This window comes from Acinonyx jubatus, chromosome A2 (genome assembly GCF_027475565.1).
Source record: "Acinonyx jubatus isolate Ajub_Pintada_27869175 chromosome A2, VMU_Ajub_asm_v1.0, whole genome shotgun sequence".
Taxonomy (NCBI): domain Eukaryota; kingdom Metazoa; phylum Chordata; class Mammalia; order Carnivora; family Felidae; genus Acinonyx; species Acinonyx jubatus.
This window is the reverse complement of record NC_069383.1, coordinates 157941400-157957975: the sequence shown is the minus strand read 5'-3', so window position 1 is coordinate 157957975 and position 16576 is coordinate 157941400. Positions and strand designations below refer to the sequence as shown.

At 57.4% G+C, this 16576-nt stretch overlaps 1 protein-coding gene across 1 annotated transcript; it reads right to left on the bottom strand.

Annotated features, from left to right (window-relative positions):
* Positions 1–777: 777 nt before the first annotated feature.
* CDC37 (cell division cycle 37, HSP90 cochaperone) lies at positions 778–10038 on the bottom strand. Its single transcript, XM_027050083.2, has 8 exons — positions 9835–10038; positions 4201–4482; positions 3769–3877; positions 3545–3660; positions 3340–3462; positions 2612–2794; positions 2451–2522; positions 778–1361 (listed from the first exon to the last, which is right to left on the bottom strand). Exons 1-8 carry the CDS (start codon positions 9934–9936, stop codon positions 1206–1208), a joined length of 1143 nt encoding a protein of 380 aa, XP_026905884.1. The 5' UTR covers positions 9937–10038; the 3' UTR covers positions 778–1205.
* Positions 10039–16576: the final 6538 nt, after the last annotated feature.

Here is a 16576-nt window from a genome sequence, read left to right as displayed (position 1 = left end):
CCGTGAGGGCTGCAGGGAAGGGTGTTTGGGTAAAGGGACAGACACACCAAGGCCTGCATTTTGAGCATCTAAGTGCCAGGTGCCATGCTTGCCCTGTGGTATGATGTCATTTTAGTACTGCCCCAGGAGAAAGGCACTAACATTACTCATTGTGCACAGGAGGGGTACACTGAGGCTAAGGAAGTTGCCAAGGTCACACTGATAAAAGAGAAACTTAAAGTGCTCAAGAACCTGCAAGGAGAGAGGGAGAACAGAGGGGAGGACACGAGACCAGGGCAGAGAGAGGACCGGGCAGAAGGTGCACGCCTGTCTGCTGCAGAGAGGGCTTTTGGCTTCTGCTGGGAGGGAAGGATGTACCTTGTTCACGGCCACCCTCCGGCCACGGCCTGTTGGGGTCTGGTGTGGAAGGGGGAGATGGGGAGGAGGCTGGGGCAGGCTGCAGGCCAGAGGTGACGGGGATCCGGACCAGGGAGGAGGTCACGGAGACCAAGGGCAGTGGTCAGAGATTGAGGATGATGTTCCTGAATGGGTGGCAGCAGGGGGCCTGGAGGACAAGCCACAAAGAGTGGGGGGTGAGGCTGAGAACTCTAACGTAAAGGCATCCTGGGGAAGAATGTTCTAGGCGGTGGAATAGCTTGTGTAAGAAGAGCCTGGAACCAGAATAGAGATAGCTGGAGGATAAGGCCTGGGGCGACACAGGCCAGGCCTCTGACACTCACTGGGTTCCCCTCCCACCCCAAGAGAAGAGCTGTGTCAACAGCCCTCAAGACGCCCCCCTGAGCATCTGAAATCCTTTATTGGTAGATCATTGCTGTTTACCATATAGAAGACTCGAGAGCGGATGAACAGTGAAAACAGAGCCCATAGTGACTGGAGCAGGCCTCTGGGCTGGGGACCCTCCCCACACCCCACGGACCAGCCTAGCGACCTCCACCCCTCCCTGGACCCTCAGGCCTTTGGCATAATGCTGATGGGTGGGGGGTGGGGGGGTGGCCTGCAGGCAGTGAAGCCCCTTGACTCAAAGCAGAGACTTGGATGAGCACTGAGGTGGGGGCAGTGGGATGGGGGCAGCTCTCTCCCTGACCCGGGCCGGGCGGGAGCAGCGAAAGTGGAGGAAGCCAGGAGCTGGGGAGAGGCATCTATTTTTGTTTTCTGAAAAGGGGCACACGGGGGCCTGCGGGCAGGCAGGCGGCAGCCGGGGCGAGTCACGCGCTGACATCCTTCTTGTCGCCTGGCTTGGGGCCGGCTTCCAGCAAGGGGTCCCCGGGGCCTGCCTCCTCCCCCTCCTTGGCCTCGCTGGACTTGGAGTTGGGGACCCAGAGGCCAGAGTCGATGCAGCGCTGCATGTGGTACTTCGCATCCTGTGGGGAGAGAGGTGGTGAGTGAGGCCGGGCTGCGGCCTTCTAGCGGCCTGCCCGTGCCCTGCATATCCCTAGACGTTCTTACTGCTTGTTCTAGCCCAGAGCTGGCCCAAGGGACCCTGCGACGATGGAAGTGGCCTGTAATCGGCATCATCCAACACGGCAGCCACCAGCCACATGTGGCTGCCAAAACTTCAGTGGCCAGTGCGGGGGAGGAACAGAACTTTACATTTTACTTAACTTTAATTCAATTAAACAACGTACATCCAGAATAAAAACTACGTTCCGGTAAAATGCATCTACTTATAAAGGCAGGCACTGAGCCTGTGAACCAGTTTGAAGACCCCAGGTCTAGAGAGCCATTCTCACGGAAGCTTCTAGTAATCCTGGGCCAGGTCCTGCGACTAGACCCATTTCACAGAGGAGGAACTAGTGTGGCCAACGAGCGAGCCAAGTGGCAGGAGTGGGATCAAACCAAGGTCTAGGAAGACACAAAGTCCTGTCTACCAGCACTATTACTATTCCTAGTAACACCACCAGCCAGGGGGGCCTGACTGTCTCAGTCAGTAGTAGGGCACGCGACTCGTGATCTCTGGGTCACGAGTTCAAGCCCACACTGGGTGTAGACCTTACTTAATAAAAACAGTTGACGTTTACTGAGTGTTCAACCATTTTCCGTACTAGCATAGAAACCGTGGTTTGATGGGGTAACCAAGGCTGGGGAGCAGAGCCCCTTTCTTGGGCAAAGGTGGAGTCAGCCTGGTGTGCCCACTATGCTCATAAACGACCCATGGTGACAGTGACACTCAATGGCAGGGGATATGCTGAAAGTTCCGTGTTCGCTGCTGGAGTCACACCGGAGGTGCTCCGCGTGCGTAAACGAGCGCGTGGCACGAAAGCCTGGCTGCCTCCCGTGCCGGCCACGAGGGGACGCGACCTCCCTTGTTCCTCTGGGAAGCCCAGAGGGGACACTGCTACCGGCAATGGCAACGTGGGGAGGCAGGGCTGGGGAGGGACGGGCGGGGGACACCTCGCTCTCCCCGGATGCTCAGCTTGGCTGGTGGGCGGGCCTGGGGCGCGGTTACTCACGGTGGGGTCCATCTTGCTGATGGCGTCTTGAAGCATCTGCACATCTTTCACGTCGAAGCATTTCTGCAGTTCCTGCGGGTGCAGATGGGCCGGGGTCAGGAGCCGGGTCCCCGGGGAGTCCCGCCTGCTGCCCACCCGGGGCAGGGGAGCCGGAGCCGCACCTCAGGGAGAGACTCGTAGACCTCCACGGGGTCCAAGCCGCCGGGGCCGAGCCGCTTCCGGCGCTCCTCCTCCTCGTATTCCTTCATGGCCTTCTCGATGCGCAGCTTGGCGCGGCCCCGCACGCGCTCCTTGAAGGCCTCCAGTTCGTCGTTGAAGCCCTCCATGTACTGGCGGTCGGCCGTCTGCAGGGTCGGGGCCGGGAGGCACTCACTGGGCCGGACCCAGGTCCCCCCCGCCCCCCGCAGCAGGCCCTCAGACCCTCGGTCAGTCTCCTCCACGGGACAACCTCCAAGCCAGTCCCACCGTCCACATGCTAACGGCCACCGGCCTGCACGCCTCCTGAGCTACAGACCTGTGATGTGACGCTCACCTCCTGCACGTCCCCGAGGGGCTCTGCAGGCACCTCAAGATCGGCACAGCCAACCCAATCTCTGCATCACCACCACCGGCTGCCCGGGTAGCTCTGTTCCTCCAGGCGCTTGGGTGAGAAACCCCAGGTGCCCTTGGCTCTGTCCCTCCCCCCCGTAGGGACTTCCGGCACGTCCTGTCAGCTCCCCTTTTAGATTCTGTCTGGGGGCCAACCGGTCTGTGGCCCCTGCACGTCTCTGCCCTCTCCTGATATTGCGGGTTCTGATCCCACGGGCCTGAGTCTGAGGTGGACACGTGGACTGTGGCCCGCGCCCCGAGGAGGCCCGCGCCCCGCCCGACCCGGCTCCTGGGCCACGACCTTGATCTTGGTGAAGAACTGCCGGAAGCAGGCGCGGGGATCCACCTTCAGGCTCTTAGCCAGCTCCAGGATGAACTGCATGACGATGGTCTGGTGGGCCACCTGCTCCATGAGTGCACATTTCTGCCAAGGGAGAGCAGCGTGTCACCAAGTGGTGGCCTCACAGGGCAGGGCCTTTCCCAGTCGCAGGGCAGGCTCCACTCACCTCCTCCACCTCTAGGTCAATGCACCAGATGACCAGGTAGTTGGCGGTCTCCTCGCACACCAGATGGACGTTGTCCGACAGGTACTTCTGGCTGTCGTCCCAGCGACGGAGCATGCCTACGAGACACCATCGGTGAGGCGCTGAAGGGCCCAGGAGGCGGGGGGCCAGCCCCTGTCATCTGCACCCCTCACCAGGGGGCCCCCGCCACCCCGCGCCCAACTCACCAAAGTGCTTGATCTGTTTCTCGTACTTCTCCACGAACGTTTTGTGTTTCTGCTCCCTCACTTCCTCTGACTCCTCCTCCGCCTGCTCTGGCTTGGTATTGACCATGCTCTGTGATGGGGCGAGAGGGGGAGTGGGCTGGGGCGAGGCCGCACGGCGCCTCCAGCTCGGCCGGCTGGGCCGAGGCCGCAGCGCCCATCCCATCCACGGCGGAGGTGGTGACGGCGCCATGAGCATCGAGGCGGCGGGAGCGTGGGTGTGGCAGGTGTGGCCTCGCACTAGGGCCTTCGGGCAGATCAGAGGGGGGTACCAGTGGGGTGCTCCATCCGCCCAGCCCCACGCCTTTCCCTCCCTGCCCGGGGCCCGCCAGTCCATCCCTCCCTCCACCTGCCCGCCCGCCACCCAGTGCACCCTGCCCGGCCCCGCCCCCGCACCTTGCTGAAGCCGTCCTTGCTGAGCGTGTCCACGTTCCAGGGCATGCTCTTCTCCTTCTTGCGCATCTCCTCCAGCTTCTGCTCCCAGCTCCGCTCCTCCTTGCGCAGCTGCTGAGCCTCAGCCTGCAGCCGCTCTAGCTCCGCCTTGCTGCCCTCGCCCTCCGCCGCCTCCAGCTCCTTCAGCCTCCGCTGGCACTCGGCCACCTTGCGCCTGCACTCGCGGCAGCCCCTCTCCAGCTCCTCCTTCTCCTTCTGGAACTGCTCCATGCGCTCCACCCGGGCCTGTGGGCAGAGGCAGCCCTTCACTCTGGGGAAGGCCCCGCCCCATCCTGTCCAGCAGCATCGGGGATGGCCCCAGGCGGGTGTCTGCACCACCCTCTGCACCACAGACACCCGGGGGCTTCCCTTCCGCCCCACCTGCACACACCTGTGCGAGTCCACCCACCGCTGAGAACCCTCCCTCCTCGGCATCCGCGTCACTCAGAGCAAAAGCCCAAGTCCTATCCCTGACCCTGACCCACAAGGCCGTGCACCATCTGCCCTGCCCCCTTCCTCCAGTCACAACGGCTGCCTCCCCTTTCCTTGAACCCACTTCAAACCTCAGGGCATTTGTACCGGCTGCCAGCTCAACCTGGTAAGCTCTCTCCAGATTTCCCTCCCACCACCGCTTACTCCCTCCCATGCTTACCAGTCTTTTTTTTTTTTTTAAATGTTTATTTATTTTTGAAAGAGACAGCGAGCAGGGGAGGGGCAGAGAGAGAGAGGGAGACACAGAATCCGAAACAGGCTCCAGGCTCTGAGCTGTCAGCACAGAGCCCGACGTGGGGCTTGAGCCCATGAACCGTGAGATCATGACCTGAGCCGAAGTCGGACGCTCAACCGACTGAGCCACCCAGGCGCCAGTACTTACTGTGTTTCAGACACCATACCCCTCTAAGGGTAATAGCTCCATGGAGGTGGGGCTCTGCTCACTCTCGTGTCTGCACGCACAAGTGCACAGTAAAGGCTCAGGAAATACTCGTTGCGTGAATAAAGTAATAAAATACTGAATGGGGGTCTCAGGCTCCCCCTCTTCCTTGGAGCCGCCCTCAGGGACACTCAGGTGCCCTCCCCTGCTCAGCAACCTCCTCCAGCCATCTCTGTCCCTGACTGAGGCCTGCTCACTGGCCCTGTCTTTCCCTCCTTCTATGCTACCCAGTCCTGATGGCTCTCACTTCCAGATGTCCCTCCAATTTGCTCCACCCCAAGTACGGCTCCTGGACCGCTGCCCAAACCCCTTCAGCTCTCTCCGGGCCAGTACCCCACCCTGAGCGTTAGCTTGGTACCCCCCCAGTCTCCCATCCCCCCGCCCCAGCTATTGCTCCCCAGACCTTCTCTTCTGCTGCACCCCAAGCTCAGATAGCACCCCTCCTCATTTCTGCTCTCGCTCAGTTCCTCGTTGGACCCCCTGTAGCATCGCATGGCCCTGTCTGCTCTCCATCCCTGCTCAGCTCCATCATCTCAGTGCCTGCTCAATCCAGAGCCACTGACGGGGCCCCGAAGAGTGCCAGTGACTTCCATCGCTGGTCCCCCAATCTAGACTCAGAGGCTGCCAGCGGAGTCTTTGAAATACGTGCATCTGTCTTCAGTCCTCCCGGATACCCCAACCTGAACTGTCTGGGTTCAGATGGGAACCCTGACCCTTGCCCCAAGTTGCCCAGATGGCACCAAGGCCCCACAGGGGCCTGGATCCCACTCTCCTCTCCCAACTCTGGGTCCCAGGCAGATGCTGGCCCTTAAGGTTCCCCAAATGCAACAGCCCTCTCTTGACTCTTAGCCTTGCACATGCTGTTCCTTCCATCTGGAACTCTTTTCCCCTCACTCCACCTACACAGAGCCTTCCGCAAGTGCCCCCAATCTGCATCAGTGAGCCCCAAAGGCCCCTTCGCGATCATCAGAACATAGGATAAGATGCTGGAGGACAGCCACAGGACCCCAAATGTGGGGTCATACCCCATGGCCACCAAGTAAAGGCTGGATGTCCTTGGGTCAATCCCCTAACTTCTAGGGACCTCAGTTTCCTCATCTGTCAAATGCAGACAACAGCACCCTCACGGGGTTGCACCGGGAGAAGCCAAGATTACAAGTTAGGACAGATGGTCCAGAGCCATGCTGGATACTCAGCCACGGTGGCTACAGTCCTTACTATCCGAGGGGACACTCCCTCTCTCTGCCTTTCTCTTTGGGGACTGTTCTGGGGCTCAAACAAGGAAAAATGCACTTCAAGCATTTAGACGGATTTGCCAGAGCAAATGCCCGATAACTGGGAGTGGTTGTTGCCACAGTCACATCACCCAGCTCCACCACTTACGGGCAACATGACCTTGGCTGAGTCACTTCCACTCTCACAGCCTTCGTATTCCTCGTTGTGAAATGGGCCCTCAAGAGCTATTCCAAAGAAACAGCTTGCATACTGTTCATACTCAGTAATGAACACACCCCACGGTTATCACCACTGTCGCAGCCGCCGCCACCAGAAAGGTCTGCTAAGTCACTTCTGTGCCTTATTCGAAGCTGTATCTCCAGGTTCTAGCACAGAGCCAGGCACCTGGTGGGTGAGGGTCAAGAAACGGGGCCCTCCTCTAATGCCCCACAGGATCCATACAATCAATCCCAAGCCTCACTTTCCCCCCATGTGGTCAAAGGTTGAGGAGGCCCTTGCTTCGTGGAGGGGAAAGAGAAAGAAGCCGTGGGCTCCATCACTTCCCCCACCTCCACGATGGGCCTGCGGGGCCCTGGAGGCTTCCTGCTGGCTTGTGAGGAGCTCTCTGGAGTTGGCATTACAGCTGGCCTCAGGTGGTGGTGGGAAACTATCACCCTGCTGGCCTATGCTGGGCGGCCACCAAGCTCTTCTCAGTGTCCTCTGAGTGGCCGCCAGGGAGGCTGAAGCTAAATAAAGCCATCCCGGAGCTGGCAGGGGCAGCGGGCTGGGCAGGGCAGAAGTCACCGCAGAGAGAAGGGGCCGGCAGGGCTCACCACCCTCCTGCCGTACAGACAGAAAGACCGAGGCTCACAGAATCTCAGTGCCATACAGTTCAATGGAAGGAGCCACGAGGAACCAGTAACAGTAGCTGTATTTGGACAAGGAAGCCAGGGAACTGGGGCCGGGAGACTCCCTTGTCCCCTTCTGGAACCTCTGGAATTTTTCTTTACCATGAACACAAATTACCTAAATAACAATGATGACACAGAGCGGTTCAAGTTTACAGACAGCTCATCACACATCAGATGTTGTCTCAAGGACATTACACACATTAAGTAAGGAAGGGAACCCCAGGGACGACTGGGTGGCACAGTTAAGCGTCTGACTCCTGATTTCAGCTCAGGTTGTCATCTCGTGGTTCATGGGATGGAGCCCCGTGTCAGCCTGCCTGGGATTCTCTGTCCCTTTCTCTCTGCTCTTCCCCCTACCCCTGTGCGTGCTCGCTTGCTCTCTCTCTCTCAAAAAAAAAAATAATAAAAATAAATAAAAATAAATAAAAAAATACAAACATTAAAAAAATAGGGTAACTCCTCATAATGACGCTATTGGGTGGACACGTTTAGTATTCCCAGCCGGGGAAATATAGGCACAAAGAGAGGAGACGACTCACTAGAAGTCGTACAGTAAGTCAGTGATTGAGAAGCGAGGATTGGAACTTAGGTGTGCTGGCCCACGCTCGGAAGCACACCAGGCTACCTTTACACTAATCCCCCCTCCCCCTCCCATGTGGGGACTCTCTCTCCCACCCCCGAGCCAAGTACCAGCTGGGCCTAATCTCGTTTCAGTCTTAGGATGGTCTCTAGGGGCAGGGAAAGTAAAGGAGTAAGTGGGAGGGCTGGGATTAGAACCCAAGCTTGCCTGCCACTGAATGGGGCGCTAAAGATCATTCCCTCCCCTCCCCCGCCCCAACACTCTCCGCTATAGCTACAGGGCCCTCGGCAGGACGGGGAAAAGGTCCTGTGCCCAGAGGGAGGAAGGCATGGCGGGCAGGATTCTGCAGGAGAGGGGGCACCAGGTGGGAGCCTTCCCACCCGGCAGGACCAAACTGTTCTTCACACAGCTGTATAGATTAACCTCTTTATGTGACAGAAATAGGTGTTCCCAAGAATAGTCTTCAGAGCTCTGCGGAGGTCTTAAGCATTTCATAATAAAATGTTACACACGGCAAGTAAAGGAAAGTGCTAGAACTTTCTTCTTACACTCAGTGGCTTGCCTGGCAGGTAAGGCCCAAGAGATTGCTGCTTTAAGGTAAGGGCTGGACATGGGCTTGGGGACCAGATGTAGGGACTAGAGACACTGCAGGATGGGGAAGGGCCCTTCTAGGAGGTTCTGGATAAATGACTGGGAGTTGCTATATGCGAGGGTGGGGTGGGGAATTCCTAAGTGGAAGGTTCTGAGAAATATACACCCTCAGTGTGAGTGTAACATGCACAAGCATGTGGGTGTAGGAGCTCCGATTTGGGGGAGCAAGAGGTTAGAATATTAGGTCTTATGAGACCTGTTCTGTTGGTCTGTGAGCACTGCTGGGCAGGGAGAGGCGGGAGGACACCCAGGTAGGACTCCAGGATCTGGACTGGGGGGCAAATAGATAAAAGAAAGGGCAGTAAATTTGGAATCAGATTGGGAGGGTCCCTCATGAGAGCAGGGGCAATTGGGGTGCCTGACAGCAGCAGACCAAGCTGGGGACAGGAGGGAGGCCAGGTGGGTTTGGATGTTGGACCTGAGTTGGTATAAGGCATTCCTAGGCTACCTACAGGAAGCTGTTGGGGGTGGCTGGTGCCTGGGCTTGCAAAAGCAAGGAGGGGCAGGGGCTCTGGCTGTGCCGGAAGCCCTGCGGGGTAGGGCTTCCTGGACTAGTAGGAAATGGGGTCCACAGTAGGTGAGGCTAGAGTGGCTGGAATTGGAGGCTCCATCAGAGTGGAGCTGGTGGTTCAGTCCGGAGGGAAAACGGGTTCCAAAACTCCAGCCTGGATGGGACCGAAGGCCCTGGTGGAGCACCAGTCTGCATTCTAGGGAAGGGGTCCTGGGTTGGAATCTCAAGCCAGGAACAGAAATCTCAGGGGAGGACAGAGAGCCTTATTCTGTTTGGAGAAGGAGTGGGATCTCTGGATCTGAATGGGAATCTCTGCCAAGAACTAGGGAGGAAGATCGCAGAATAAATTCAAACTATTGAGGACTCTAGTGATTGGAGAGGGACCGATGGTCTATCCGAGATCAGAAGTGCGTCCCCAAATATTACCAGGGTCCGGACTCTGAGGTAGAGGTTTGCGAGTCAGTGGGAGGTCCCAGACGGGATTGGGGGACACCCCCAAAGCTTGTCTTATCAGTTTGTACTCGGAGAAAGGTGCCCTAGGGGTCAACAGGGAGTTCCATACAGAAATCGGAGGGGAGGCCTGGGGTCTCAGGTAGGGACTCAGCGCCCTGACAGTTCTGGGGTCTAGAGTTGAATCGAGGAACCCCTAAGCGATATTAAAAGTCCAGACTATGCGTTGGGAACCCCAGGTGGCAATGGCGGGGTCCCTGGCAGTACTAGGGGTCAGAACTCTGGAGCGGAGACCCGGGCCGGGGGAGGGGGGAGGGGGAAAGGAAGGGGATGGGCGCGCGCGCCTTACCTGGTGCCGCCAGCGGAAGAGACTGGCCGTGTCGATGTTGGGGTGCGTCTCGTCCTCATCGTCAGACACCTCGATGTGGTCCCACACGCTATAGTCCACCATCTTGCCTCAGCGGCTCAGCCCGCACGGGCTCCGGCTCTGACTCTGGCGGCGGCAGCGCTGGAGACTCGGCCTGCGGAGCCCCGCCCCTTCCGCTTCCGCCCGGGCGCGCACGTCCCCGCCCGCGCATGACGTTATATCCCTAGTAACCGCGGTGGCGGCACTGGCGACCCGGCTTACCTTAAAGGGTCCTGCGCACGTGTTCCGGCCCCCGGGAGTCCCCGCAAAGACCCCGCCTCATTGGGCGCGGGCCTCCACTGGGCACCTCCTGGGGGCATACGGACTGGCGTTCCGACCTCGATCCCCCCCTTCCGCTCTCCTGCTGCCCCCCGCTGGGCGTTTGCGGTGGCCGCGAGGGGCGGGGCAGAGAGCGAGTCCCCTTAGCCACGCCGCAGTGACGTCAGCCCGAGCCCTCTGCAGGGGCGGGCTTCGGCGGGAAGACCTCTCCCCCTGCCCCTTGAGACGAGGACCACACACAAGGCTGGGAAGAGGTGTCTGATCAGAGCACTTTCCCAGACCGAGGGGTACAGGGCTCTGCCCTGGAAAGGTCTAAGCGGAGGAGGAATACGGTCCTGCCTTTGGGGATGTGGGGGCGACGTGGCGCTGCCTTAGGGGTCTGTGTTTCCCTGACTCGGACCACAGCCTCCCGCTGGCGTCCCAGCCCTCTGCCATTCCTGAGCTGGGATTCGCACACACACGCCCCCTCTAAAAATCATCCGGATCACCCTAACGGTCTCCGGAGCCTTGTCCGCGGCGTCTCCCCGTGCGACCGCTGGGTGTCGCTAATGTCAAGCCAACGGTCTGTGTGCTCCAGGCCCCGCGCAGACTGGGGACGGGAAGGGGATCGTGGAGGTGCGGAAGGAGGCTTTCCTCGTGGTGGTACTCTAGAATCGTTCGTAGCCCCTCCCCTTTGGTCTGGGGCCCCCTTCCTCGGCTGGGGCTCTAAAGACTCCATTACTGTGAGCTTGGGCGACCCCAGCTGCACCCTTGCGTACATCCCAACCCTCGTTTTGATACCGGGATAAAAGGCCGTGTTGCAGCCTAAGGCCAAGATTATCTCAGATTAAAGGGCGTTCCGTGGGGGCGGGTGAGATGGGAGGAGCTCCAGCCCCTCGGGTAAGGGGCGCTTTTTCCCAGACTACCCCAAGGGTGTTTGGAGAGAAGGGACTAGAGGAAATGGATTGAAGGGCTCCCGAGGGGGGGGATTCCCCTACCCAGGGAAGGGGAGGGGCCATCCAGACAAAAGCGCCCGCCCGCTGCCAACCCCTCCCCCTCGAGCATCTTTCAAACCCGCGAGTGGGCGGGCGGGGGCGGGGGAGTCCCCCTCTCCTCCCCCTCCCCTTCCCCCCCGCCTCCCCGCCAGCCGGGGCAGTCCAGCACCTCCGCGGCCGTCAAGGCCCGGGCACGCGCGCGCACGGACCCACACCCCAGCGGGTCTCACAGTCGCGCACACACACATACACACACAACAGCAAACAAAGGGTCTGGACACCCCTGTCCCCTCCCGCCCCTCAGGCCGGAGAGGGCCGGGCATCCCCTCCCCAGCCCCACTGCAAGGTAAGCTTCGGGCTGCGAGCTGCGGTGGGGAAGGGGACCCGGTACCCCGGAGGGAGGGGACCAGGACGCTGTGGGCTTTCCCCGCTCCCCAAGTAAGCCGGGGCCCACCCGTATGCCCTTTGAGGGCTTCAGGCTGGCCTCCGGGCTGTGGGTGTGTGGGGAGGACCCCAGATGCCAGCGATTCCCGGGTAGCCGTGGAGGTCTCTCCCTGGCTCTGGAGACTGGAGCCGACCGGCCCCAGTGAAACGGGGTCCTGGGAGCCCCAGCTCCCAGAATTGGGGACAGGGCGCCGGAAGCTTCCCCATCAGCGCCAAGACTTTCCTAATCTGCCAGCAAAGCATCTCCAGCTGGGCACTGACACGGAGCCCTCCGAGTTGATGTGCACCGTCCCTGGGTTTCCCACACCACCACCCCCCCCCCCGCCCCCATCAGTGCATCCTCTGCTGTGTCTCTTGTACCTGTGAGGTAGGGGTGGGCGGCTGGTGGTCCTCTGAGCTCCCTAGGCTTTCTCTGCTGCATCCCACAGCCCCACACCACTTAGCATCGGCTCTGCCTCCCTGAGCCTCGCTTTCCTCATCTGCAAAGTGGGTAAGGACACCAAGGATTTCATGAGGTCATGCATGGGAGCCTGCCTTTGCTCCGTCATTGATTTCTTAGCTCATTTCACAGAATATTTCCCAAGTGCCTACTATGCTCCACAGCACTGTAGCCAGGTGGTGGGGCTACAGCAACCAACAAGAACAGCCTGATGCTTGCCGTGCCTATACCTGAGCCTGGCGAGGGAGCAAGGTCAGTGTGTGAAGAGAGGAATACCCACTGGCGAATCCAGACCCATAAAATCTTATAGGGCAGAGAGAATGACCGGGGTAAGGGTGCTTAGGATTAAATGACACATCTGGTTGGGGAGGGGGGGGAATGAGATTTCTGGTGGGTATCCGCCTCCCTTATTCCCTGGAGCTCCATGAGGGCAGGGCCGGGTCCAGGACAGTGCCTGGCACCCAATAGGTGCTCAATAAATGTTGAATGAATTAAAGAGGGTATTAGATGAAGACTATTTTCATAGTACTTTAGATCAGGAAGGAGGCTTATCATGAACCGATCCATCCTTCTGTTTTACAGAGGAGGGGAGTGAGTCCCTAAGACCCAGAAAAGGGGGAAGATGTTGTCAAAGGCAATACAGGGAATTGAGGCATTAGCATCGTTTTCATAAAGTGAGCATGGCTGAAGGGATAGGAAAGGAGGAAAACAGACACCAGCTTTGAGCACAGGACCCTCCAGGAACCCATGATACCCAGCCAGCTCCCACCTCTCTCTCTATACCAACACAGACACAGCCCTACTGTGATGCATATCTGTTCAACAAGTATTATTCAGCCCCTACTATATGCCAGGTGCTGGGGCGAACAGAATGCAACTCCCTGCCCCCCACAGAGGTGACCTTTAATGGAGAAGACAGAAAAATAAACAACACAAATCTATAAAAAACCAGTGATGATTAGGAGACTGGCAAGAGAGAAAAATAGAAGGGTCCAATTCAGGTTGGGTATCCAGAAAAACCTCCTGGAGGAGTTGAATTACTCTTCGAACACACGCACACTTACATCCAGACAGACATAATCTCACTAACAAACACCATATACAGGCCAGAGCCGACATAGCCAGAGAATGTGCCCGAGGCCACATAGCCAGGGAGTGACTGAGCAAAAATTTGAACCCAGACCTGCATTTCTAACTGCTGTGAAATGCTCCTTCCCACTGCATCGACAGGCACGTACTGTCCCCTCTCCCCACATACACAGTCATACCATAATCACACAGAGGTACATCCAGTCTCACACCTACATAGGCTGGTATGGCTTCAGCCTGTCAGGTAGACACACTCCAGCAGGCATGGTCTGCTTTCAGCTGTGCAACGTCACAGACTCACCGAAAGTTCCATTTGCTCAGTTGCACATCGACAGTCGTGTATGGTCTCATGCACACACGTGCATGTACACACACACACACACACACACACACACATACACACATGCCTGGGGTCCCTGAAAGTCCTTCCCAGCCCTGCTTTAGCCCCAGGCATAGAGCTAGTTAGTAACTGTTACTTCTCAGGCCTGAATGCTGAGGGCCGAGGTGTGGATAAGGGCATTTATCCTCACTTCCTTCCCTCTTGTCAGCCATCCATCCTTCTGAGGGCGGTGGGCTTGGCTGAAGCCAGCGCTTTATTGTCAGGCTGGGCCAAGGGCCCCCCGGACTGGGCTGCTGGCTGATCACGCTGACAAGCTGGGTGAGGGAAGCAGCCTCACTCAGCCCGAGCCTGGTGCCAGCTGCCCAGAGCAGTCTGCTCTGCCATCTGGACCCCCCTCCCAGCCGCCTGCTGCCCAGGGGAGGGAAAGCAGGCTTAGAGGCACCCCTCTACCGCGGGCACTCAGGCCAGTTCGTGAGGCCCTGCCTTCCATGCCTGGGTTTCTGCCAAGGCCGATTTCCGCAGATGTACAGAGGGGTCTGGACAGCGGCGCTGTGTGCCTCTGTCCCTCTCCCCTGGACTGCAGGGCTTTTGCTGGCCATCCGCTTCTCCATTCCTTCCTTTATTCTGCAAACCCATGGGCTGTTTCAGGCATTGGGGATCTGGCCACAGAATTTGAAGAGCCCAGGGCAAGAGGAAAAGGCAGGGGTCCCGGGCAAAGGAATGAAGCATTTCAAGACAAGGGCAGTGCATTAAACCTTCTAAGCGTGGGACTGCGAGCGATGGCACAGGTCACATGTCTGCGAGGTTGGGTCTCGATATAACTAAAACAGGACTGAAAAATCCCCTGCCCTCGTGGAACTCAGGCTGCTGAAAGCAGAAATGTAAATATATGATATGTCAGGGGTGAGGAGAACTGAGAAGAAAAGTAAAGCCGAGTGAGGGCAATGGAATGGAAGGAGGCATCTGTGTCAGGGAAACAAACCCTCTGGAGTGAGGTGCTTTTGAGCAGAGGCCTGAGGAGGTAAGGGGGTCAAGTGGACTTATTCATTCATTCAGCAGATATTTGTTGAGCACCTACTGTATGCCAGCATGGTCCTAGGACTGGAGATCCAGCTGGAGACAAAACAGACCAAGGTCTCCACCTCATGTCCTAATCAAAGGACAGGCAATAACTGATAAAAATAATAGAGTCTGTATCTTGTTAGAATGTTATAGGTCTAAAAGAGACAAGAGGAAAGCAGTCAAGGAGATTGGGCGGTCGGAGGAACACAGGATATCTGAGTCTGGTTTTCTGGGTCAGGAAAACTACAAGTACAAAGGCCCTGAGGCCTGAATATGTGTGAAGGGTTTGAGGAACAGTGAGTCAGCCAGTGGGTCTAGGGGGAGGATGGGAGGTTTCTGTGAATGTGTTGCTGTCTTCCATGTCTGTCTATAGCTCCACACCGTCAACCACCATGATGCTAATTGCTATTATTACTAGGATAATGGCTAATTTTGTGAGCACCGACTATGCAGCACAGGTAGGGTTCTGAGTGACTTGGCCAAGGGTACACAGTTAAGAAGGGGCAGAGCAAGGATCTGAATGCAGGTCTGTGAGTGTAATTTCGGAGCCTGAACCTGGCCCTTACTACATGGCCCTTTCTCTTTCTGTGTATCTGACCGCATTCACAGAGAGGGAGTTGTTCTTTCTCCCTGTGTCCGTCGTGTTCATTCCGCATTCATTGAGACTACGTGTGGGGGGCCGTGTTGAATGGGCACCATTCGTACAGATAATGACAACTCAGAATGATGAGTGCTTTCTTGGGGGCAGGATAAGCAGCGGTAGGGGCTCAGAACACCGACTGGAGGTGACCTTCAAGCTATCTTTACACATTCATCCATTTGTTCAACGACTGTCTGTCACAGGCTCGCCTAGGCTGAGGAGATAATATGTACGTTCATTGCTACTGGTTGACGCTGAACTGAAGTGCTGCTTAGTGCAATAAGGCAAGAAAAAGAAATAACAGCCAAAGTAGGGGGCAGAGTAGCGGGTCCATAATGGGCCCAGCTAGGAACTTTATAATTCTGCTGTTATGCCCTCAAAATAATAACCGGACATTGAACAAATAGTTATAAGGACTTACTATGTTCCAGATTCGGTTCTAGGCACTGGGGATATGGTAATGAATAAAACATAAAATATTCTTGCCCTCCTGCAGCTGATATTCTAGTGTGGGAAGAGACCATGAGTGTAATAGATAAATTACATGGTGTGTTATGAGGGGATAAGTCCCGGGGGAAAAATAGAGCAGGATAAGGGAGATTAGGAGTCCTGAGGGGCTAGCAACTTTAAACGTGGTGGGATGGAGAGAAACTCCGGGAGAAACACCTGAAAAGGTGAGATATGAACAAAGACTTGAAGAATGTGAGGGTCCAGTGGATATATAAGGGAAGAGAGGAAGCAGAAGGAGGAGCAGGTGCAAAGGCCCTGAGACTGGAGCGTGCCTGGTGGGTCCAGAAACAGCCAAGAAACCAGTGTGGCTAGAGCAGGAGCTGAGAGGGAATGGTAAGAGGTGAGGACAGGGAGGTGCTTGGGCACATCCTGCAGAACTGTGTGGGCTTCCTCTTGAGGACTTCTCCTCTGAGTGAGGTGAAAGCCACGGAGGGCTCCGACCAGAGGAGGGACATGATCTGACATGGGTTCTAGCAGGCTCTCGCAGGCTCAGGTGTTGGCAGTACTAAGCACTTACTGAGCGCCAGACACTGTCCTGTGGGAATTCAACACGGTCTGATTTCATTTCATTCTCACACGGACCTTGCAGGGCTTATCATTCCATTTCACAGAGGAGAAACTGAGGCTCAGGGAGTTGAAGTCATTGGCCCATGGCCACAGAGCAGTAATTCACGGCACCTGGGTGCGAAGGTGGAGTGAACCAGCCTCCCCCTCCATCCAGGCTTTTAGACCAGGATCGCCGGCAGGAGAGCGCATTCATCATCGGGAGCGGCGTCTGTGTCCCTGTCTGTCTGTTTCTATTTCCACGCGTCCCTGTCTGTCTCTGCGCGCCTCTGCTTGCGCGTCCCCCATCTGTGCCCAAGCCGCCGTCTCGCTGTGCCCGGCCCCCGCACATCGGAGCTATTTCG

Coding starts and splice junctions, on each gene's coding strand:
- CDC37 (XM_027050083.2), bottom strand. CDS start 9,936: ATGGTGGACTATAGCGTGTGGGACCACATCGAGGTGTCTGACGATGAG. Junction 2,523..2,611: donor TCTACGAGTCTCTCCCTGAG/GTGCGGCTCCGG, acceptor CTGCACCCGCAG/GAACTGCAGAAATGCTTCGA. Junction 1,362..2,450: donor TCAGCAAGATGGACCCCACC/GTGAGTAACCGC, acceptor CTCTCCCCACAG/GATGCGAAGTACCACATGCA.